At 44.4% G+C, this 25,080-nt stretch overlaps 1 protein-coding gene across 1 annotated transcript in view; it reads right to left on the bottom strand.

Moving 5' to 3' along the window:
• The window catches only part of LOC148348920 (FRAS1-related extracellular matrix protein 2-like), a 34,501-nt gene extending 10,763 nt beyond the window's left edge, over positions 1 to 23,738 (bottom strand). The window contains exons 1-5 of the mRNA XM_088320944.1: positions 18,921 to 23,738; positions 16,595 to 16,684; positions 8,391 to 8,543; positions 6,536 to 6,766; positions 837 to 962 (exon numbers count right to left, since the gene is read on the bottom strand). Of these exons, the coding sequence (XP_088177070.1) occupies positions 837 to 962; positions 6,536 to 6,766; positions 8,391 to 8,543; positions 16,595 to 16,684; positions 18,921 to 23,667 (5,347 nt within the window). The 5' untranslated portion in view covers positions 23,668 to 23,738. The remainder of the gene's footprint in view (positions 1 to 836; positions 963 to 6,535; positions 6,767 to 8,390; positions 8,544 to 16,594; positions 16,685 to 18,920) is intronic.
• Between the last annotated feature and the right edge of the window lie 1,342 nt (positions 23,739 to 25,080).

Raw genomic sequence — 25,080 nt, forward strand, 5'->3', positions numbered from 1 at the left:
GGCTGGCAAGCAGTTCAGGGTGTCCCCTGCCCACTGCCTGATGATTGCTGGGATGGGCTCCAGCACCCCCGCGACCCTACTGAGGATAAGCGGTGCAGCTAATGAGATGAGATGAGATTAAAACTGAATAAATATATATATTTTTATTATATATTTGTCGCCGATTTACAATGTCAGCCTGGATAAGACTAAATTTTGGGGACCCATAGATCTCTGTGACTGAATTTTGTGCAGGCTTGGGGAGTAACGGAATACACGGAAGGACAAAAATGATGTCGGCAAGCTGTTTGGATTGATTTTCATTTTGTTTCTGTCGCATTTTATCTTAGTTTTGCCGGAGATCAAAGCCAGGAGAGAAATCTTACCACGTGTTGTGAGTCATCATTTCATTCATATTGAGTTTCTTTTGTCTTTTAGGAGCATATTTGGTAATGGAGTCATCCAAAAGTGATATATGTTGAAATCTCATTATGAAGAGATAATGTGACCGGTGCGATGTGACGAGTCGGCGTAGCGGAGTCGCGGGTGGATGCAGACAGAAACTGGGCCAGCCTCAAATAACGACTTTGACCCGGTATGGACGGATTTCCAGGAGGAGTTGAGACTGCGCCTTAGGTCCCTCAACGCTTTGAAGGCGGACTGCGTGGAAGTCCTGGGATCGGGCGAACCCGCGTGCTAGTAATTTGATTCCTATTGAGTTTCTTTTGTCTTTTATTAGCATATTCGGTATTGGAGTCATCCAAAAGTCATTGAAAGTCATCCAGTTCAAGTAACCCTACCCAACCCTGGTGTTAAGTGGCTTGGAAATATGTGGTGCGGCATTAACAGTCTCATACCCAGATGTGTGTAGCACATCACAGATAAGGCCTCGCTGACGTCACCGCCGCGAAGGACCGGGAGAGAGAAATCAGCCGCCTTCTCGTCCACCGACAGCGAGGATTCGGGGAAGTACACGCTCGGCTCTGAAAAAAAAGGACGATTTATTCGTTATTTGTAGAAGGATACCGAAAAGGCCGTTTCCGATAGTGAAGAGGCGGCGGAAGGGGGAGAAGAGTAGTGTGTGTTTGCGGCAGGGGTGGCACATTCTGCTTCCCCCCCGAAGGGATTAACCTCCTCCACCTCCACCACCACCACACACACAATGCTTTTTAGCCAAGTGGGTCAAGTTCACCGAGGAAAACGGCGCTCGTGCACTCAATATTTCATAAGCTTGGAGGCAAAGGGCGGACCTTGGATTCTCAGACCTGCTTTGGGTCATGATGGGCTTAAATGGATGAGAAAAGAACATTCTTTTTTCAATTAGGAACGGAATGAGTTCGTCTTCGCGATCACGCAGACGTGTTCCAAAATAATCCACGCGCCACGGAAACCTGAGAAAATACATTTTCAAAGTTGACCGTTTGACCTCGTATGCCGTAGCGCTGTGACGTCACCGGAAGATAGAAGAAAAGAATATACCTTTATTGTCGTTGTTACAAAATGGGTTAACATATTGTGACAACGAAATTGGGCATGACACTCCAGTTTCACACATTCACAGTGAGGTAAAAAAGCCAAGAAAATAATGGAACAGAGTAGATAAGGTTATAAAACACGTAGGATACAGGAGGTATATACCATTATTTCCGCACTATAAGGCGCAACGGATTATAGGGCGCACCCCGAAAAAATAGTTTTTGGTCCTATATCTTCCATAGATAAGACGCACCGGATGATAAGGCGCTACAATGGGAACGTGGACAAAACAGTCAGATAGTTCAGTCCAACTTATTACCCCCTTAACGTTCCCAAAGCTTGCAAAAAAGCAAATACGTGTCGTAGACACGTGCGGATGCGGCGTCCGTACAATGTCACTCAAATGCATCATTCCAAATATAATTCGGAAGGTTAAAGTCTTAGGATTCAAGAAATGCCAAACATTCCTTAGTTTCTATTTTCTTTTTCGCTCGCAATTTTACTGTGCATATGACAATAAACACTTGGAATTGAGTTTAATTTAAATTAGACACTCCATTCCATCCATTATCTGCACCGCTTATCACAGAAACATCGAGTTCAGTCCGAAACAAGATACAGGGACAATATAAAACCCAGAGTAGCTCACCGAAGTCATTGTGTTCATAATAATGTGCAGCCAATGTCCTCTTATATCCGTGAGGGTAGTAAATCCAGGAGAATAAAATATTTACAAATACAGAATCGTAAAAAATGCTTTCTCTATGCTGTCAGCCACGTGCTATACACATTCATCTTTTTCGGCCAATTGCAGGCTTTGTTTTGCCGTTCAAGCCAATGCCAGCCTGGAAATGATAAAAAGGATCCTCCCCTTGACCTCCGAATAACTTTAGCCAATAGTGATCGATTCAAATGATGATTGACACATTGGTTAGGAAATGAAACGCTAGTATATAAATCCCAGCATACACCGCGGACGACTTTGCCTTCGGGGGAAAATCTTGTCGGCGGCTGCTTGCCTTAGTTGCGACTTAATATTGATCCATATATAAGGCGCACTGTATTATAAGGCGCATGGTCAGCTTTTGAAAAAAATAAAGGCTTTTAGGTGCGCCTTATAGTGCGGAAATTACGGTAGTTATAATTTACACTATATTTACACATGTAGGATGTTATACATTTAGGTATCGTAAGGGTTTGTGCAATTATGCATTTGGTGCAAAAAAGAGTCATCATAGTGCAAAAATAGTCAACATTGTGCAAGGTGAGCAGTAAACATAGTGCAGTCAACATTGTGCAAGAAACATAGGCATGAGTACCATTTACCTTCGTATGAATGTTAGGTTTTTGAGTTTTTCCTTGCCCTCATGTCGGTTTTAGATCAGGGGATGCTGTCATCATAGTCTGTGCAGCCCTTTGAGACTCTTTGTGATTAAGGGCTATACAAATATAATGACTTGACTTGACTGCCAAGAAAGGTGGGAATGGCAACATTTTCAAGCATTTCAAGCACCCGTACGAACCCCAAAATGATGAAAAAATGTTGTTCTTGTGGTTTTTAAGAGTCATTCCTGGAGAAAGACTCTTCTCACCCACACAGATCGTGCTCCTCCTCTTAATCCCCGAGTGACAACTTCTATGGATAAAGCATCTGCTGTTATGTTGCCATCCTCAACCTCCTGGTGATTTTTCAACCGCATCGTTTCTTTTTTTTTCCCCAATTCGAAACGCCTTCAGCTTAACAGCGAACCCGACATTCTTCATCTTTTTTGTTTCCATTAGGACTGGAATCTTTTTTGTTGTTGCTGCGGCTGACGCCGGCTCTCATCATCGTCCTTCTGGTGTCCGACTTTGTCTCCCCCGTGACTTCATTACTCGCCGGCCTGTGAAGATCTTCCCATGCTCCTTCTGAGTCTTCGGCTTCGGAGATCTTCGGATGCGACAAAGAGGACTCGCTCGCTCGGAGTCTTCGGCTTGGAAGGCGGACTCGACTCCGGAGGGCGATGGCGGTGTCGCCTCCACTTGGAACAGTTTGAACCCCAAACTTTTTTTTGGTTTCTTAAGCAACTCGGAGTCGTACGATCTTCTTCTCTTATTGACTGTCTGATGTGCGCAAAACTCCACAATGTTAAAGTTTTTAGTCTGGGCCAGGAACCTTTATGACCCAAAAGAGCCGTAAAAGCAAAAGATTTTGAGATCTTTTTTGAGAGAGAGAGAGAGAAATACAGAGAAAGAGAGAAGTAGATTAAAGAGAAAGAAAAAGAGAGAGAAAGAAATAAGAGGAAGAGGGAGGGAAAGGGGGGAGAAGGCGGGACAAAGAAAGAAAAAGAGAGAGAGGGAGAGAGTGTGAAAAACAAAAGATAAAAAGTCTTGATGGAGGGGGAAAAGAAAGGGAGAGGAAGAAAGAAAACCAAAGAGAAATAGAAAGACAGAAGGAGAAGGAAAAAGAGAGACACGGAGTGGGAGAAAAGGGGTGGAAAAGAGGGAGAGAGAGAGAGAGAGAAATACAGAGAAAGAGAGAAGTAGATTAAAGAGAAAGAAAAAGAGAGATAAAGAAATGAGAGAAAGAGGGAGGGAAAAGGAGAGAGGGCGAGACAAAGAAAGAAAAAGAGAGAGAGAGGGAGAGAGAGCGTGAGGAACAAAAGATAAAAAGTGGTGAGAGAGGGGGAAAAGAAAGGGAGAGGAAGAAAGCAATCCAAAGAGAAATAGAAAGACAGAAGGAGAGGAAAGAGAAAAAGCGCGAAGCGTAGGAAGAGAAAAAGAGAAAAGAGAGAAAAGGAACAAAGGAAGTTAGAGCAAAATAAGTTAAAAGACACAGAGAGAGAAAGAGACAAAGAGCACCTAAGGAAGAGAAAAAGAGAGATACAGAGAGTGGGAGAAAAGGGGTGGAAAAGAGGGAGAGAGAGAGAGAGAGAGAGAGAGAGAGAGAGAGAGAGAGAGAGAAAGAGAGAAATACAGAGAAAGAGAGAAGTAGATTAAAGAGAAAGAAAAAGAGAGAATAAAGAATGAGAGAAAGAGGGAGGGAAAAGGAGAGAGAGCGGGACAAAGAAAGAAAAAGAGGGAAGGAGAGAGCGTGAGAAACAAAAGATAAAAAGTGGTGATGGAGGGGGAAAAGAAAGGGAGAGGAAGAAAGCAATCCAAAGAGAAATAGAAAGACAGAAGGAGAGAAAAGAGAAAAAGCGCGAAGGGTAGGAAGAGAGAAAGAGAAAAGAGAGAAAAGGAAAAAAGGAAGTTACAGCAAAAGAAGTTAAAAGACACAGAGAGAGAAAGAGACAAAGAGCAACAAAGGAAGAGAAAAAAAGAGACACAGAAAGTGAAAGAGACAGACACAGAGTGGGAGAGAAGGGGTGGAAGAGAGAGAGAGAGAGAGAGAAAGAGAGAGCAAAGAGGAGAGAGAGAGAGAGACAAGTACAGTGTCTTTGTTGGAGGCACCTGGCTTTGGCAACATCAAGTTGACATATTTCAACCTGAAGCTTGTTTTTCTCTTGCGCTTCTCTGAGTGTTGTCTCGCGGGCCGGTATCATTCCCTTAACGGGCCTGATGTGGCCCGCGGGCCGCCTGTTTAACACCTGTGCTTTAAGAAATGTAAAAAAAATGGAGTGAATGTTGTATCCATCCATATTTAGTGTAAGTCTATGCTTGGAGCAAGCCATTGTAGGGTACTACCCTGCTAAAAATGCATTTCCCCCTTTGCTTTTCCAACCACCGACTCTTCCTTTTTGAACAAGATGAACAATTTACGTATTGAAGGATTTTACACATTTGAATGTAAAGGATTTTATACAATTGAATACAAGTTACATTCATAGAGTTTAATGCAAGATATTCACTGACTGGGATTGAGTTCAATGACGGGGCACGCTGTTCCGAATGCAGAATATTTTTCATTTTTGGCCAAATTTCCCAGCCCTAGTGGTCAATCGTGGATTTACAAGTCAAGTCATGTTTATTTGTAAAAAACGGAATTACGAAGATGTCTAATTGTTACTAAAATCTGTTGCTTGAAGGATTTTTTAATTTGATTTATTTGACTAGAAGGGATTTAATATAATACAAATGACATTGACATGGAGCGCTGACGAGGGAATTCCGCCTTGTTTTGATCAACGCTTGCCATTGCTTTGAGCTGATAAGCTTTCTTGTTGTGAGTCCTCTAGACGTGGCGGCGTCTTCCGGCGAGGAGTAGGTGACGTTGGCACCTGGCCCGCCCCATGGGGGGGGCTTTCGTCAGACGAGGTGGGGAGTTCCTGGCCCGCCCCAGGGGAGGAGTCAGCACGGCCATGGGGGTGGCCGACGCCCCGACGTGTCAAAAAGACGGAAGACAGACGGGGGATCAGATCGGAGAACGAGAGATGGGAGGCTCGACGAGACTAATTCGATAATAATTCGGAAAAATTCGATGGAATTCACTTAAGAAGTCGGCGCAGTGGTTAGAACTTGTGCGGCACAGTTCATGTCATGGGAACCTGTTGTGGGTTCAAATCCAGCTCCAGACTTCCTGTGCGGAGTTTGTATGTTCTCCCCGTGCTTGCGTGGGTTTCCTCCGGGCACTCCGGTTTCCTCCCACGTTCCAAAAACATGCATTTTAGGTGAATTGGCCGGTCCAAATTATCCCTAGGTGTGAATGAGTGAGTGAGTTGTCTGTCCCTGTGTGCCCTGCAATTGGCTAGCAACCAATTCAGGGTGTCCCCTGCCCACTGCCTGAAGATGGCTGGGATGGGCTCCAGCCCCCCCCGCGACCCTGATGAGGATAAGCGGTACGGCTAATGAGATGAGATGAAATCTGCCCCTGTGTGAAAATGCCTGTCTCTTGTCAATATGTTTCCCTAAAATTAAGAAAAAGAGCATGCATTGTTAGGAGAATGAAGTTTGTGTTTGGTTAATGGAGTCCGATAACTAAATCGAACAATTTGGTAAACGCTACATTTGTAATATCGTTTTTCCCCTAACCTACTTTACCTAGACATTCCCTATTTCCCAGTGAAGAGTAAGAAAAGCGATATTGCTGCAACAAGGTCACCAAGTGTTGCATCTAAACAGGTTCTTGTATGAAGAACTGTCTTTTGGATGAGGTTCTCACCATCACCGGGATCCAAAATCTCCACAAGGGCCGTCACGGGGTCTTCCAATGCCGACATGACGGGGTCCGAAAGAAGGACGTGGAAAGTCTCCACGCCTTCGAAGGCGGGGTCCGCCAGGATTCGGACCCGCCAGGACGCCCTGGTCCGGCCCGGGCCGAACCGGATCTTTCTTCGGGGCTCGCCTCGGAAGTCCTGGTCCTTCTTGGCCGTGCCGTCCCGAGTACGCACTTCTGCGGGGAAAACGGATCGTGACTTGAAATGTCTTTCCGTAAACAGAAGCAACAGAACCGTTTCCTTCTTCTGAAGGTGCGCTGAGAAGGAAGGCGGCAAGGAAAGAAGTCAAGTCGGAAGGACAGAAGGAATAAAGAAAGGAATGAGGGAATAGAGGAAGGAAAGAAGGAAGGAAGGGATGAGGAAAGGAATGAAGGAAATAATGAATCAAAGGAAAGAAGCAAGGAAGGAATGAAGGAAATAATGAATTAAAGAAGGAAAGGAGGAAGGAAGAAAGGAAGAAAATAAGGAAGGAATGGAGCAAAGAAGGCAAGAATAAAGGATGGGAAGAAGGAAGAAAAGAATCAAGAAAGTAAGGGTGGAAGCAATGAATGAAGGAAGGAGGGAATTAAGGAAGGGTTGGAGGAAGAAAGGAATCAAGGAATGAAGGAATCAAGGAAGGAAAGAAGGAAGGAAGGGATGAAGAAAGGAATGAAGAAAATAATGAATCAAAGAAGGAAAGAAGGAAGGAAGGGATAAAGAAAGGAATAAAGGAAGAACTGAATCAAAGAGGGAAGGAATCTGAGAAGAAAGTAAGGAAGGAATAGAGCAAGGAAGGAAAGAAGGAAGGATGGAAAGAATGAGGAAAAGAATCAAGAGAGGGAGGTTGGAAGCAAAGAAAGGAACCGAGGAATGAATGAATGAAGCAAGGAATGAAGGAATCAAAGAAGGAATAAAAGAGGATGGAAGCAATGAATGAAGGAAGAAAGAAATTAGTGAAGGAATCAAAGAAGGAATCAAAGAGGGTGGAAGCAATGAATGACGGAAGAAAGCATTCAAGGAATGAATGAACGAAGCAAGAAATGAATGAATCAGTGAAGGAATCAAAGAAGGAATCAAAGAGGGGGGAAGCCATTAATGAAGGAAGAAAGGATTTAATGGATGAATGGATGAAGCAAGGAATGAATGAATCAGTGAAGGAATCAAAGAAGGAATCAAAGAGGGTGGAAGAAATGAATGAAGGAAGAAAGGAATCAAGGAATGGATGAATGAAGCAAGGGATAAAAGAATCATTGAAGAAATCAAAGAAGGAATCAAAGAAGGAATGAATGAATGAAGCAAGGAATGAAGGAATCAGTGAAGGAATCAAAGATGGTGGAAGCAATGAATGAAAGAAGAAAGGAATCAAGGAATGGATGAATGAAGCAAGGGATGAAAGAATCATTGAGGGAATCAAAGAAGGATTCAAAGAAGGAATGAATGAAGGAAGAAAGGAATCAAGGAATGAATGAACGAAGCAAGGAGTGAAGGAATCAGTGAAGGAATCAAAGAGGGTGGAAGCAATGAAGAAAGGAAAAAAGGAATCGAGGAATGAAGCAAGGAATGAAGGAATCGGTGAAGGAATCGGTGAAGGAATCAAAGAAGGAATCAAAGAAGGAATGAAGCAAGGAATGAAGCAAGGAATGAAGGAATCAAGGAAAGAATGAAGCAAGGAATGAAGGAAGCTACGAAGTAAGGATGGGAGCAAGTAAGGAAGGAAGCAAGGAAAGAAGGGAGAAAGCATTCAAGAAAGGAAGGAAGGAAGGAAAAAAAGAATAAAGTAAGGAATGAGGTAAGGAAGAACAGGAGCAAGGTTTTGCTAACCTGCGAAGGAGGTGTGGCCCAGGTAGCCCCTCCGGCTAAGCGTCACCTCAACGAAGGCGTGGCCTTGGTCTTCATCCACCGCGTAGAACTTCTTCTCCAGTGAGATCCAGCACCACTCCAAGGTGAAGCGTTGGCCAGCTAGCTTGTTCCCGTCTGACACGGAGAAGACAACGCACACCATTCAAAAGAGGATATTACCCACAAATGGGAGGAGCTTTCCAATTTCGGCCATTTTGTTCGTTCGCTCTCAAACGCTGGATAGAGGAAGCAAGGCAACACGAGGAAGTGGAGGCTCCTCGATGCGCGGACAAAGATCCGATCAAAGTTATTCCTGCTTTCGAGCGGGGATTCATCATAGTGACATCATTGATGGAGACTTGATACCTACTGATCAACAGCACCAAAGCTAAATCAAATAAAAAACGGGACCAAAGAGTGAAAGAGAAGGAAAAAGAGAAGGTCAAAGCCAGAGAGAAAGAGAATGAAAAGAAAGAAAAAGACGAAAAATAGAGTGAAATAGAAAGAGAAAGAAAGAGTAAGAGAGCTCGGGAGGGAGGGAAAAGGAGGAAGAAAGAGAAAACTCAAAAGGGAGAAAAAGAAAGAAAGAATGAAAAGAAAGGAAAAGAGAGACTAAAAATAATGAGAGAAATAGAAAGAAAGAGAACGAAAGAAAGAGAGACAGCTAGGGAGAAAGAGAAAAAGAGGAAGAAAGAGAAAACTCAAAAGGAGGAAAAAGAAAAAGAAGGAAAAGAAAGGAAAAGAGTGATGAAAAATAATGAGAGAAAAAGAAAGAAAGAGAGAGAGAGTTCAGAAGAGAGAAAGGGAGGAAAAGAAGAGAGCTAAAAAGGATAAAAATAAAGAAAGAGTAAAAGAAAAAAACAGACACAAATAGAAAGAAAGAAATAGAGTGAAAGGAGAGAGAGAACAGAAGAAAGAAATATCAGAAAAAAGCCATTCCTGACATCGAGAGTTGATTTATCATACTGAAATCCTTCCCCGAGGCTTGATACTTACGAATCAATAGCAGCATAACCTGTAGAATATTTTTTTTAATTCAAATAAAACAAAAAAATCATATATTTAGGTTTTGGCACTCAGGGCCAATGCTTCTGCGCACCTATTCATGCATGATGGCGTTTACGACTGCTGGACTTTCTTAACTCATCTAATGATTTGAGAGGCGGGGTCAGAGTAGGACGGGGTGGGGGTCCCACTCGTTTGAGCTTTGGCGGACACGTGGCAGGAAAAACAAAAAAACATTTTCTAGTAGATTTTAAAAAAAAGAGAAGGAAAGAGTGAGACGGGAAGAGAGAGAGAGACATGGAAAAGAAAGAGACAGAAAGAAAGGAAAAGAGAAAGAAAGAAGAACAGAAGGAAAGGAAGAGAAAGACAGAAATGGAGAAAGAGAAAAGAAAATAAGAAAATAATTAAAGAAGTAAAGAAAGAAAAAGAAGTAAAGGAAGAAGTAAAGGAAGAAGTAAAGAAAGAAGTATAGGAAGAAGTAAAGAAACAAGTAAAGAAAGAAGTATAGGAAGAAGTAAAGGAAGAAGTAAAGAAAGAAGTAAAGGAAGAAGTAAAGAAAGAAGTAAAGAAAGAAGTAAAGAAAGAAGTGAAGAAAGAAAGAAAGAAGTCAAGAAAGAAGTCAAGGAAGAAGTAAAGGAAGAAGAAACAAGTCAAGAAAGAAGTCAAGAAAGAAGTAAAGAAAGAAGTGAAGAAAGAAAGAAGTAAAGAAAGCAGTAAAGGAAGAAGTAAAGAAAGTGGTAAAGAAGTGAAGAAAGATAGAAAGAAAGAAAGGAATGGAGAAAAAGAGAAAGGAAAAGAAGAAAAGAAGTAAAGAAAAGAAGAAGTAAAGAAGTAAAGAGGAAAGGAAGTAGAGAAGTAAAGAAAGAAGTAAACAAGTAAACAAACAAAGAAAGAAGTAAAGCAAGAAGTAAAGAAGTAAAGAAATGAGGAAGGAAAGAAAGAAAGCAAGAAAGAAATAGAGAGAGAGAGAGAAAAATAAAATGGAAAAGAGAGAGAGGGAGAGAAGGAGAGAAAGAATGAGAGGAATAAAGAAAGAGAAAATGAAAGATAGAAAGAAAGAGAAAGAAAGAAGAAGAGAAAGAAGAAAAAAAGGAAACATTATAATAAATAGCTAAATAAAAATAAAAGCTAGGAGCGAGGCATTTTTGTGCTCCGGTTTTCCGAATCGGGCCGCCTCCGAGTCTTTCCTGAGGGGAGCTCATCAAAGCGTAACAGCCTCCTCTTTGTGGCGCGAGGCGTTCAAAGACGCTCGTGTTTTGCAACACCTGGAGCGAAGCCGGCGGGCCGTGCCCATTTCCCCCGGGCGACTCTCTACGGCGATGCCCATTTTGCTGCTGCTTCCTGCCTTCCAGGCGGAAGAGAGGGCTAAATCCACCATACAAAAATGAACAGAAAGGCGTAGACTTTTTTTTTTTAATGACCGTAAAAAACAATGCCAGCTGTCATTTGTGTGGTAAATGGGTTTGCTACCTCGCCAACACCACAGATTTATACAAACACGTGACAAAAGCGAGTGAGCTGCGAGCATTCATGTCAAATCTTACTGTTCCTGAACAAATACCTGTCCGTTTGTTATCACTGAGGCAGTAGAGCCAATCAGAAGCAATTGACAAAGAAAGAGACAGAAAGAAAGAAAAAAAAGGGTCAAAAACCGAAGGAAAGGACAAGAAACAGAGAAAAAAAGAAAGAGAAAAGAAAAGAAGTAAAGAAGTAAAGGAAGAAGTAAAGAAAGAAACAAAGAAGTAAAGAAAGAAGTAAAGAAAGAAGTAAAGAAGTAAAGAAATGAAGAAAGAAAGAAAGAAAGAAAGAAAGAGAAAGAGGAACGAAAAGAAGAAAAGACAAAAAGAGGAAAAGAAAAGAAGTAAAGAAGTGAAGAAAGAAAGAAAGAAAAAGAAAAGAAGAAAAGAAAGAAGTAAAGTAAGACAGAAAGAAAGAAGTAAAGGAAGGAGTAAAGAAAGAAGTAAAGAAAGAAGTAAAGAAAGAAGTAAAGAAATAAGTAAAGGAAGAGGTAAAGAAGTTAAGAAAGAACAAAAGAAGTAAACATCACAGATTTATATAAACACGTGACAAAAGCAAGTGAGCTGCGAGCAATAATGTCAAATCTTACTGTTACTGAACAAAAAACTGTCAGTTTGTTGCATAGAGAGAGAGAGACATAGAGAGAGAGAGAGAAAGAGGAAGACACAGAGAGAGAGAGAGAGACATAGAGAGATACATACATAGGGAGAGGGAGACATAGAGAGAGACATAGTGAGAGAGAGAGATATAAAGAGACAGAGAGAGACAGAGACATAGGGAGAGAGAGACAGAGAGAGAGACATAGAAAGATAGAGACATAGAGAAAGAGACAGAGAGAGACATAGAGAGAGAGAAGCAGAGACAGAGAGACATAGAGAGAGACAGAGACAGAGACAGAGAGAGAGAGAGACAGAGAGAGATACATACATAGGGAGAGGGAGACATGGAGAGAGACATAGTGAGAGAGAGAGACAGAGAGAGACAGAGACATAGGGAGAGAGAGACAGAGAGAGAGACATAGAAAGAGAGAGACATAGAGAAAGAGACATAGAGAGACATAGAGAGAGACAGAGACAGAGACAGAGAGAGAGAGAGACAAAGAGAGATACATACATAGGAAGAGGGAGACATGGAGAGAGACATAGTGAGAGAGAGAGACATAGAGAGACAGAGAGAGACAGAGACATAGGGAGAGAGAGACAGAGAGAGAGACATAGAAAGAGAGAGACATAGAGAAAGAGACAGCGAGAGACATAGAGAGAGAGAAGCAGAGACAGAGAGACATAGAGAGACATAGAGAGAGACATAGTGAGAGACATAGTGAGAGACATAGAGACATAGACAGACATAGAGAGAGAGAGACATAGAGAGACACAGAGAGAGAGAGAGAGAGACAGAGAGAGAGAGAGAGGGAGAGAGAGAGAAAGGAAGACAAAGAATAAAAGAGGGGAAAATAAATAAAAAAGAGAAAGACGGAACGAGAGAGAGAGAAAAAGAAAAACAAAGAGAGAGAGAGAATAAAAGAGAGAATGAAAGAGAGAGAAAGAGAATGAAAAAGAAAGCGAGAGTGAAAGAGACAGACTGAATTTTGTAGTATTGTAGTGACAATCGGGACAAAGTTGGCAATCGAAAACCCCCGATTGTAGTACTAGTACTATATGAAATAATATTTATATAAACATAAATATATATTTCATTATATTTGGAGCATTTTTCTTTGGCGGGCGGTAGTTTGCCCAGCTTCCAACCTAAAATCATCCCAGTACTACGACGACATTTCATTTTTATAAATTGTAGGATGGGTAAAAAAATCGCACGGCCCGAAAGCACAAAAACATCCCTACGCTCGCGGCAACGAGAGATAATGGAAGCCCGGGGGGGCCCAACGGCAGCCGTTTCCTCAGACGTTTTGCAAAAAAGCCATTTTTTGGTGCAATTCTTTCGAAATAAATAGCTACTTGTCACCATATCGCTCCTATATATGCTAACTAATAACCCAAAATCTGTGAATACCCCATTTTTCTCTACTGAGTTTTTATATCGTGTCTGTCACGGTTGCCATGGCGCCCAATTGGCCCCGCCCGTGTGTCACGCTTGCCATGGTGCCCAATTAGCCCCGCCTGTGTGGCACTAGCTGCAGCTTGTTGACAGATTGCCTCCCTGTAAGTATTTGAACTCTGTCATTTGTCAGTCCGTCTGCCAATCTGTTTTTACACTGAGTTTTTATATCGTATCTGTCACAGTTGCCATGGCGCCTAATTGGCCCCGCCTGTGTGGCACCAGCTGCAGCTTGTTGACAGATTGGCTCCCTGTCAGTATTTAAACTCTGTCATTTGTCAGTCCGTCTGCCAATCTGTTTTTACACTGAGTTTTTATATCGTATCTGTCACAGTTGCCATGGCGCCTAATTGGCCCCGCCTGTGTGGCACCAGCTGCAGCTTGTTGACAGATTGCCTCCCTGTAAGTATTTAAACTCTGTCATTTGTCAGTCCGTCTGCCAATCTGTTTTTACACTGAGTTTTTATATCGGATCTGTCACGGTTGACAAGGCGCCCAATTGGCACCGCCCGTGTGTCACGGTTGCCAGTGCGCCCAATTAGCCTCGCCTGTGTGGCACCAGCTGCAGCTTGTTGACAGATTGGCTCCCTGTCAGTATTTAAACTCTGTCATTTGTCAGTCCGTCTGCCAATCTGTTTTTACACTGAGTTTTTATATCGGATCTGTCACGGTTGACATGGCGCCCAATTGGCACCGCCCGTGTGTCACAGTTGCCATGGCGCCCAATTGGCCCCGCCTGTGTGGCACCAGCTGCAGCTTGTTGACAGATTGCCTCCCTGTAAGTATTTAAACTCTGTCATTTGTCAGTCCGTCTGCCAATCTGTTTTTACACTGAGTTTTTATATCGGATCTGTCACGGTTGACATGGCGCCCAATTGGCACCGCCCGTGTGTCACGGTTGCCATGGCGCCCAATTAGCCTCGCCTGTGTGGCACCAGCTGCAGCTTGTTGACAGATTGGCTCCCTGTCAGTATTTAAACTCTGTCATTAGTCGGTCCGTCTGCCAATCTCTGTTTTTACACGGCAAGCCCTTTTTGCTAGTCCCGTTTTTTTGCTCTTATTCCTCTCCCGCTACGATCTGTTTTGATCTCGACCACGTCTGCTCTCCCGTCCCGAGTAACGATCCGTTTTTGATCTTGACCACGTCTATTCTCCTCTCCTGGCTTTAGACTCGTTGCTGATCTCGACCCCGTTTTTTTGCTTTTCTATCCCGGCTACTGACTTGTTTTTTCTGTTCCCGACACCGCCATCGCTCGCCACAGAAGTCCTACTTCCGCGTTCAGAGCGTCCTGCTCTCCGCAACCAGTGGATCGTGTGTGGAATCCTTTTAGCCTAGATGGTAAGGCGCCCGCTTTGAGACTGGGAGGTCGGTGGTTCGCGCCCCGGCCGAGTCATTCCTAAGACTTAAAAAGTGGTCGGCGGCGCCCTCTGTTGGCTGCGGCTGCATCGGCTCGCTACAACGGGTCAGGTGCAATCGACATTTCGTTCTGTGTACATTGTTACACAGAATGACAATACAAGGAAATTATTATTATTATTATTATTTACTTTCTCCCAATAAAACTGTTACGCAAGTGGGTCCTGTTTCCATTCTGGTCCTGACAGTGTCCTGTTATATCATGTAACATTTGATCTATTTTTTATCATATTGGTAATTGGACTACTCTTAAATTCTATGTAAGTTATAACCTTATCTTCTTTGTTTTCTTTTATCCTCACTGTTAAATGTGAAACTGGAGTGCCAGGTCCAATTTCGTTGTCACAATATGTTCCATTTTGTCACAATGACAATAAAGGTATATTCTATTGTATTCTATTCTAAGTTGAAATTCTATGAGTATATGGGGCAGCTTTGGACGTCATTGACAATATGTGTCATGACAATTAAGGCTTTCTATACCATTCTAATAATACACACTGTCCCTTTAAGAAAAAAAAGGGGCAACATTTTCCTGACTTTTTCAGACGAGCAACTTTTCCAAATGTTATTTTAGGGCAAGCTTTTTCCAGATCAGCGTGGAAAATCCATTGGACAATCTCGCTTTCATCTTGGCCACAAAATTCTGCCGTCACACTCCCGAAATACACCGGAGTCGAAAAAGAAGGATTTTAGCACTCGTCGACATTTCGAAAGCCCAATTTAAAAACGGTCACTTACTCCATTTTGGAGGATATTTTGAGTGATATTTTTATAAATTGTCACAATTTCATTTAAAAGCAGATCGCGGGCTTTCATCATTTGTGTCCATTTCTCGAACGCGCTCGATTTAACTCTTCTCTTCTCTTCTTTTTGGGGGTTTGTTCCGCCTCGAACGGGCCTGATAAAAAGAAGATAAAAGCAGATAGGCGCAATGCAAAAATAAAGCTTAAAGGCTCTTTGAACTCTGTTGTGCATTGCCCATACATACTGTAGGACATACTGTTTTCAGAACCAGTCCAGTGGCTACTCAGGTGAACTTGTGAAGCCCATGGACACCATGTTGGTGACCAGTGTTCCCTCTAAGCTGCGCGCGTGCGCGATTGCGCACCGCTCTCACATTTTCAGCGCACAAGAAAATCTAGCCGGCGCACAAAAATCAGGGCTCAAAATTACTTATTAAGAAGCGAATTAAGTCATAGTTACAGTGCATGAAGGTCAAAATACACGGGTTCCCCTGACGTTGTGTTCTAAATGCGGTATTTGGAAGTCAAGGTCGAAGTAGAACCAAGTTGAGTAAAGTTAGTAGAGTTTGTCGAGAACCAGCTTCTTCGGCTCGGCTCACTAAAAGGAATCGGCTCTTTCGGGTCCTAAACGGCTCTTCAGGTTGTTTTTGCTTCTTTAATCCCAACATGACCAAATATGATGTAAAATTATGCACAACATGACTTAAAGGAAGGGGGGAATAGAACGAAAAAGAGAAAAATACCAAAATGCAAAAGTAGTAAAAAGCTGAGATAAAAGAAGGAAAAATTCTGAAAAAAGCCAGAAAAAAAGAAAAGAAGGAAACGTAGGAATAAAGTAAATAGAGAACAAAAAGAAAAAAGTAACAGCTTAGAAAAATTAAACACAATGAGATTTTTTAAAGAAATTAAAAAAAAAATACAGGGAAGAAGAAGAAAAAGTTTGTGTTGGATTCAAATAATTTCCAATGATTTTAAGTGAATCTTGTTGCCAACATTGTACTTCCACTCAAAAATGGGATTAAAAATAGTTCTGTATCTTCCAACCGACAAAATAAGCCCCCAGATATGTTAATATGATGCGACAAAATATGTCAGGAAATAAAAAGAAATGGAAATCTTGTGAAAGAATTGTAAAAACAAATGACGTTTGAAGGCAATCGTACATGAGTCAATTCATTCAAAAGTGAAACATTTTTTGCATTATCGGAAACTCAAAAAGCAAAATGTAACGTGATGTCAAGTTTTGGACATGTTTGATCATGACTCAGTTGCCACACTTGGGATTGCCGTTGCTCACTGTTGTTTCAAGCGTTGCTCACCGACTTTGTGTGAACGCTCAGACCCCTGGAAGATTACGGGGAACATTGTTGCTGACCCCCGCTTTAAAAAACTATTTTGGGAAATGGAACCCCTAGAATTCTTTGACTTAAATGTGTTCTTACCACGGTCTAGCACGCTGAAGACAAAAAGGTCCATGGTGGCATTTTCTCCTCTGTGTAGGACGTAGTACACCTTCAGATCGTCGATGTCCGCTAAAGAAGGCAACGTGGACAAGGCGGGGGGTTATTTTACATACAATCGCCAGCGGGGGCGCTCTTGCACTACTGCATCAATTTGCATGGGTGTCATATTCATTTGAGCTGGGGGCGAGTAGATGAAGGAGAAAGAGAGAATGAGAGAGGGACAAAAGGAGAGGGGGGGAGAAAGAGAGAGAGAGAAACAGAGAGAGAGAGAGAGACAGAAAAAGAGAGAGAGAGAGAGAGAGACAGAAAGAGAGAAACAGATAGAGGGATAGCGAGAGAGACAGAGAGACATAGAGAGATATAGAGAGAGACAGAGAGAGAGGAGAGAGAGAGATACATAGAGAGAGAAGGATACAGAGAGAGAGGCAGAGAGAGAGACAAAGAGAGAGACAGAGAGAAATCGAGACAGAGAGAGACAGAGAGAGACAAAGAGATATAGAGAGACATAGAGAGAGACAGAGAGGGAGACATAGAGACAAAGTGAGAGAGAGATATACATAGAGATAGAAACAGAGAGAAGGATAGAGAGACATAGAGAAACAGAGTGGGAGAGAGAGACATAGAGGGACATAGAGACAGGGAGAGTGAGAGAGGGAGAGACATAGAGCGAGACAAAGAGAGACAGAGACATAGAGAGAGAGCGAGAGAGAGATACATAGAGAGAGAGAGAAACAGAGTGAGACAGAGAGAGACAGAGAGAGAGAGAAAGAGGCAGAGCGAGACAGAAAGAGAGACATAGTGAGAGAGAGAGACATAGTTAGAGACATAGTGAGAGAGAGAGAGAGAGACAGACAGAGACAGGGAGAGGGGGAGAGATAAAGGAAGACATAAAGAATAAAAGAGAGGGGAAAATAAATTAAAGAGAAAGACTGAAAGAGAGAGTAAAAGAAAAACAAAGAGAGAGAGAACAAAAGAGAGAGAGAAAGAGAATGAAAAAGAAAGCGAGAGTGAAAGAGACAGACTGAAAGAGAGAAATAGAGAGAAGGAACGAGAGCGAGAAATAAAGAGGAAGAAATGGAAAAAAAAGAGAGGACGAAAGAGAGGTGAGAGAAAGAAAAAGAGAGCAATTCTGACCCACTATGAAAGACCGAGACACAAAGGAAGATGACAAAAGATGGCACCAGAGGGGAGTGAGTAGGAGATATACTCATTTGCCCCCCCCCCATTCAGTCCTTAATCTTGTGCGGTAGCAAAATCGCGAACCGCAGGTTTGACACCCCTGACCTCAAGGAATTCCACGAAGCAAATTTCAAGCACCGACTTCTATAGTTGTTGCCGCTCAGAGCCGGCTGAAATATTCAAAAGTCTGGCGTGTGACTGAAAAGCCCGGACACCTTGTCGCTTCCGCCTCCGTGAATTTGGTGACGACCCACTGCCGCCACCGCCGGCATCATCAAATAATCATAATAGAACCGTAGAACACTCACAGAAACCAGCCCAGGCACTAGAAAGCGGACATATTGAGAAGAAGAGAGCAGGAAAAAACAGATCGGTGGCCGGGACGGGGAGCAAAAACGTAGTCCAGTTAAGAAAATGGGTCAGGGAATCAAACAGGAGAGAATCAGGGTCGAAAAGCTTGCCTAGTGTAAGCTGAGGTTCGCAGACGGACTGACAACTGGTGACAGGGAGGCTTTTCCACACAAAAGTTCGTATTTCGACATTCCATTTTTATTCCCTCCACGAGATAAGGTCTAAAACAATCAATATGAAACCAAATGAATCCATTATCCCCTAGGGCTGCAACTCAAGGGACTAGTGGAAAGAAATCTTAATAACTAAAAAAATGATTTATACGGACCATACCGTCGCCGCCTGCCACTAAGGGCCTCCATATTTGAGTTCTGACATCTCCAACTGTTAAGGAATTCAAATCCAGATCAGGTGCCATCAATAGATGTTCCTGCAGAGTTTAGAAGTGGGTGTTGCGCAGGAACCCTCTCCTTCACAAAAGAAGACTATCTGACCTTAGCGGTACTTCTGAGCACTAACAAAGTCATCTTCAAACTGACTACGCCGAGTCCCTCGGCTTCTTCAACGCCCGCCCGAGGTCCAGACCGACAAGCGCCAGCTCTCCCAGCCCGCCAATAATACACAACAAGAGAAACACCTGGCATTAAATGAGTCAAGTATCAACAACTATATTTTGGATTATACTTCCATAAAATCAGGATTTTCTTTCAGAGCGAAGACAATCGTTTAAATACAGAATACGGAAGTATCTCGATTCTTATCTCACGTCACTTACCTTGGCTGAAGCTATCCACAGAGTTGTTTCCATGCCCTAAATTCAATAGGTACCCGTGCCTGGGCGGTCGAGTCACCTGGAACACTAGTTCTGCGGGTCCGCCAACACGGCCCACCGCCCTCAGGTGTTTAGGTCCAAGAAGAAAGCCCAACTGGCTCTTGGGTAGGGTCTTTAGGGTAGTAGCCCTCTTGTTCACCAAAATCTGTGGGATATTTTTATTCCCAGACACCACAGTGATCTTCAGGGTCTGCTCGAATCGAGTCTCGAAAACGGTATCCGAAAAGATGTAGAAATCAGAGTGTGTGCCGTCAGACACCGTAAAAGAGAAGGAGTCCTCATGGCACTCGGTGCCGTAGTGCACATAGCTAATAAGGTTTTTGTCGAGGTCCTGTTTGGTGAAGAAGTTTACTGTTTTGGAGTTGTTGAACAAGAGTTTTCCATATACTGGTAGCTTGGTAATGGTAAATTTAAGCAAATGATCCGTGGTATCCTGGTCATGAACTGCGAGCTCAAAGGGAGTGATGAGTTTGCTGTGGCCTTGAGGTACCTGCAGACCATTGATTGTCACCACAGGTTTCTTGTTGTCAGTATCCAGAATGGACACCTGATAGGATCTGAATATTGCATTGTATCCATCCGTGACTTCCAATTTAAAGGTGTCAGTTTTTAGTTTGCCGTCTGCTGTGTGGATGTAGTAGATCTTGCCTCCAGCCAGTTGGAGTTTTGTGAAGGTCATGACGGATATCCCAGGGGCGTCCGTGCACTCCAGGTGCCCCCGCACAGGCGCCGTGGTCACGGTGAAGACCAGGTTTTCGTCAGGGCTGCCGAAATCTGTGGTCTTGAGGAGGTCAATGGTAAGAGTGACATAGCCGCTTTCTTTGAGAGCAACGCTCCTGATCACCACATCAGGGAAAACCACATCAACGCTGCCCACGTTGATGTAGAAGTAGCGGTCGATCAGTGGGTTAATCCCGTCCGTCACATCAAATTTGATAAGGTCTCGGACTCTTTCCCGGCCTACGTGGGAATAAAAAATAAGCCTTTCGTTCACTTCTGCTTGGGTGAAGTTACCCCATGTAATCTCTGTAGACCCTAGGTGAGTTCTCCTCTGCAGGAAACCATGACTGGGCCCTGAACGAATAATGTAGGTAAGTGAGTTGTCATCTGAATCTAGATCAGATGCTTTGAGGACTTGGATATCTATGTTTTTGGTCTCACCGACTTCCACCTCCAGGCCTTTGTTGACCTTCATCCAGGGGGTTTTGTTATCAACTGCGACAATGGTCACTTTTGCAATCTCCCGTACCGAGAATTTCCCGTCGGTCAGGATGAACTCAAAGCTGTCCTCCGTTGTTTCGGAGTCGTCATGCTCATATACGATGGGTGAGGCCTCCCGGATCTCTTCCAGAGTAAAGTTGTTGACCAAAATGGATCCAGTGGGCAGACGCTTCAAAATGACGCCGTGTTTGGGACGCCTAGATATGCTGAATGTCAGCTTATTGGGTGGAGCATCCCTGTCAAGAGCGTTCACAACGAGGGTGTCCAACACTGCATTCAAGCCCTCCATAACGACAATCCCTTTTAAGATTATTCGCGGCGGCTCGTCGTTGGTGGGCACGATCGCGATGGGAAAATACAAACTCTCAGAGAAATTGATGCCGTCTGAGCACCTGAAGCTAAACCGGTCCTCAACTGGCTCCACATCTTTGTGTATGTTCTGCACATAGAAAAGATCACCTCCCCGGATGTCGCCTATAGTGAAAGCGCTGACAGCCGTAGCCGACCTAGACTCTTTTGAACCGGGAGCAGACAAGATTTTCTCCACATAGCCTGTGTTTGGTTGAACAAGGATGCTGCACACGATGTCTTCCGCAGGGGTGTCTGTGTCATCTGCATTCAAATGCTGAGGACCGATGGCGTTTTTGTCGCCCTCCGGAACGCTAAACTGCACACCAATACTTACTACAGGGGCCTGGCTATCTACGGGAAGCACAGTGACTCGCACATGGAACCCATGAACCCTGTTGGCACCTTTTGTCCAAACCACAGACATGCGAGTGAGGGTTAGATTGAAACTGTCTTGGCGGGAAGCCAGACCGATCTCACCACCGGTGTGGGCATAGACCACCACACCATTAATCATATCGGCCTGTGTAAAACTTATAGCGGGTAGGCCTTTAACTAGGATCTCCCCAAGGGTTGGCGGGTTCTCCAAGATGAAAGTGAGCTGAAGCACGTCTGTGTTTGCGTCGGGGCCTTGAAAGCCATTGGCAGTGATCTCTGCAGCACCATTTTCTGAAATGTCCATGTTATACCGAGGCAAGTTTGCAATCTCTTCCTGGATAGAGCTATGTTTGGGCTGCTGACTGAGGCGTAACGGACCGTTTTGACTTTCATTGTGAGCATTAACGGCGTTGAGCTTAGCCAGATTAAGGATGTGGGTGCCGCCCTCAAACACCGTAAAACCTGTGTTGGTGATCTGCAGTGGCCTGTTGTTAACTGGCAGGAGGTAAACAGTGAACACCCCTTCCACAGTGTTCCCTGCAACATCCTCAACAGCATACTGAAACTGGACTACATGCGATGTGGTGCCTGGCTCGATCTCAGGTGGGCTGTACGCTATCTTATGTTGGTTAACTTGAGCTTGAGAGAACTCTGTCACTTCAACATCTGGGTTGTCAGTCAGAACCAACAAGCCAGAGAAGACTTGGTGGTTTTCGTCTGTGTCCGTCGGGGGCTGTAACACTGTATACTTAAGGTTGGAGTCCTCAGAGTCCGAATCTGTGTACCGCAAGACCTTTTTGCTAAAGGGAGTCAGTTTGTATTCTTTCACTGTCATCTGCAGAGATGCACTTGGGTGGAGCTCAGGAGGAATATCATCAAAGGGCATCACCCACATTACAAATGTAGCCGTGCCGGACTCATTAGGAGGGTCGTTGTCATCCTTGACAGTAAAAACAAAGTGGTCCATGACGCTGTCGACTTTGCGAGGCCCCACGTGCTTGTAATACAATTTTCGATCGGTAATATCTTTTTGCAACCAGACCCACACCTCTTTCTCATAGACCTCTTCCTCCGTCTCGAATGTCCAAGAGGATGGGTCCTTTGGGGCCTCCGACTGCCTGAGCAGAAAAATGCCAACGGAAGAAAACGGGGGGACCACCGTGAATCGAATAGCCGAGTCCTCCGAGTCGATGTCGGTAGCACTGAGCGCGAGTGGCGACACAGTAATCATCTTGTGCTGGAACAGGTACAGTCCGTTGTTGACGTTTATGATCGGTGGCTCGTCGTCAGTGGGCACCACAGTAATAGGGAAAATGAACTCCACAGAGTGTTTACCATCCGTCATTTTAAATACAATGTTGTCACTGTATGTGTCACTATTGTCGTGCCGGTACACCACTGTGCCAGAAACTAGGTCGGCATATGTGAAGCTGTTCTTGTAGGAACCCAGTACCAGCAGGGCGCCGTGGCGCAACCCGTCCACCACCGTAAGGCTCACTCCCTCCAGGTTGTCCGTATCGGCTATCTCGAGGTTCTGACCTGTCACCAGTGGACGGGACTGACCCTCATACAGCAATTGACCACTGTTTCGGGTCACCACCGGCGCCAATGAGTTCATGGGCTTCATCACGACCGTGAATATAAAAGTGTCGGATACAGCCCCTTCGGGGTCGATCACTTCGAGCTCTAACTGAAAGATTCTTTCTTTGTCCGAATCCAGGGAGGGCGGCTTGTAGGCGATCTTAAGGTCCTGCAGATCGTGCTGGTAGAAGGAGGTGATGGGCAAGTTCTGGTCATCAGTACTGACGATGTAGCCCTCCTCATAAGACAGCGGCGAGGTGATGTTGAAGAGCAACTCCTTCGGGTCCCCCTCAGCGTCATCCGCAGCAAGCATTTCAGGCGTTAGTGCTGTCATAATGAACTGGCTCACCTCCATCATCATGGTAGCCAAAAAGCTGGGCTCAGGCGCCGTGTTCTCCTGGCCCTCCAGGATCTGAACCATCAGGTGGAAATGCTCCCGCTTCAAAAGGTTGCCTTCTCGATCCCGGAGGTCCAGCATCATGGGGAGACGGTCCCGGTTGGGTGAGGCCCCCTTGACTGTGTGCTGGTAGCGGATGTTTGCGTGTAATAGCCCGTCGCAGTCAATCGTCTGGGACAATTTGCCATCGTCCAGAATTTGCCCATAGAGTGGCAGAGCACCTCGGCCTGCCGACGTCACTTCGCACTTGTACACCTCCCGGGTGTAAGCGAAGTCCAAAATGTCGTGGTTTATGGGATCACTGGTGCCTCTCAAGTGGCTGACGGTCAACGGTAAGTTCTTAGCGAGCACCTCAAACGGCGTAAAGACCACCTCCACCTCCATCACAAAAGGGATAATGACCGTTTCGGTGAGGGAGTCATAACGCAGCTGCAGCCGCACCCGGTCCAGCGTTACACTCCTGGACCCGTAATGGGTGTAGGTGACATCTCTGGGACCAAACTCGCACGGGAACTTCTCAGGCGAGAGGCGGCCGGGTCGCCGGGCGAACGGGTCATCGTCCAAGACCGTCACACGGCAAAGGTCGCCCGGCTGCGTCTGCACCACCAGGTCGTTGACCGGGTCCAGGAACACGGCCCGGCCCAGCGGTACGCGGATTCGATTGTTGGTCACCAGGATGGCGTCCTCCGGGAGCTCGGAGCGCAGCTGCGCCTGAAGATGAACGCGCACTAGGAAGAAGCAGAGTGTGAGAAGCGCGCACAACATTTCAGCAGATGATAGAAAAACAAAACAACAAAGAAAAAGCTCCGGGCACGCAGGAGATGTGCATCGGTGGCGACTGATTTCCCCGGCACTTTCAGTGCACGGACGGCATGCATCACTTTTAACTTGAGTCACTGAGTGAGGGGTCGGGTTGGGGGGGATTAAGAGTACCGAGCCCCCCACCCTCTCCGTGCGAGCATAGGGAGGGATTCCGAGGGATCCCCTGCCAGGCTATTGGTGCGCCACAGTTGTCATTCACACAAACCGTGCCTGGTCTCGCCCTTTTATCATTTATTATTGACTGTAATCATGTATTATAGTGTAGTTGTTTGATAGCATTAAAACTTGAAGAGCACATTTGGGGAAATTAAAAAAACGCAGCAGATGGATTAACTATTTAAAGCGACAGTGTTTATTATTGAGCGCCACCCCCAGTGGTAGAAAACATCAGCAGTTTCACAGACCATGATCGGTCGCCAGGCGGTAACAGAAGCAGGGTTGGGTAGGGTTACTTTAACTGGATTACTTTCAATGACTTTTGGATGACTCCAATACCAAATATGCTCATAAAAGACAAAAGAAACTAAATAGGAATAAGATGATTCAATTTTGTGCAGGCTTGGGGAGTAACAGAACACATGGAACGGCAAAAATGATGTCGGCAAGCTGTTTGGATTGATTTTCATTTTGTTTGTCGCATTTGATGTTTGTTTTGCCGGAGATCAAAGCCAGGAGAGAAAGCTTACCACGTGTTGTGAGTCATCATTTTATTCCTATTCAGTTTCTTTTGTCTTTTATGAGCATATTTGGTATTGGAGTAATCCAAAAGTCATTGAAAGTAATCCAGTTAAAGTAACCCTACCCAACCCTGAACAGAAGTATGGCAACAAAAACGTGAAGAAAATAAAATCCATGTGCCCAACAGACTTTTTCAACCCTATATCGGATCACAACTTACGCCAGAACGAAGACAGGAAAGGCTCGGCTTTCGACTTCAATGGCTGTAGAAAAGAACTTCTTGATGGAACTGAAACGCACAGAAAATCTGCACCACAGAATAAGTCAAAACTTCTTGAGGAAAGACAGTTTGTGCACAAATGAACAAAGGATTTGGGGTGGGTAAAATGTGGCTATATTCTGCAATAATATTGCAATTTCATGAGGGTATTATCAATGCTTTCAGACGTTTTATAGCGATGAAATCGTTTTTGTGTTGGATTGATTCAAACATAGCACTCCTAAAGGCCGAGGTATGAAATGCAGATTCTTATTTCTGGTTGTACAGTCCGGTGCATTTTATAGGATCCTATTTTTAATGTAGGGCAGCATGGCGGCGCAGTGGTTAGCGCATGTGCGGCACAGTTCATGTCTTGGGAACCTCCTGCGTGGGTTCAAATCCAGCTCCAGACTTCCTGT

This window comes from Urocampus carinirostris, chromosome 17 (assembly GCF_059441175.1).
Source record: "Urocampus carinirostris isolate Australia breed hairy pipefish chromosome 17, RoL_Ucar_1.0, whole genome shotgun sequence".
Taxonomy (NCBI): domain Eukaryota; kingdom Metazoa; phylum Chordata; class Actinopteri; order Syngnathiformes; family Syngnathidae; genus Urocampus; species Urocampus carinirostris.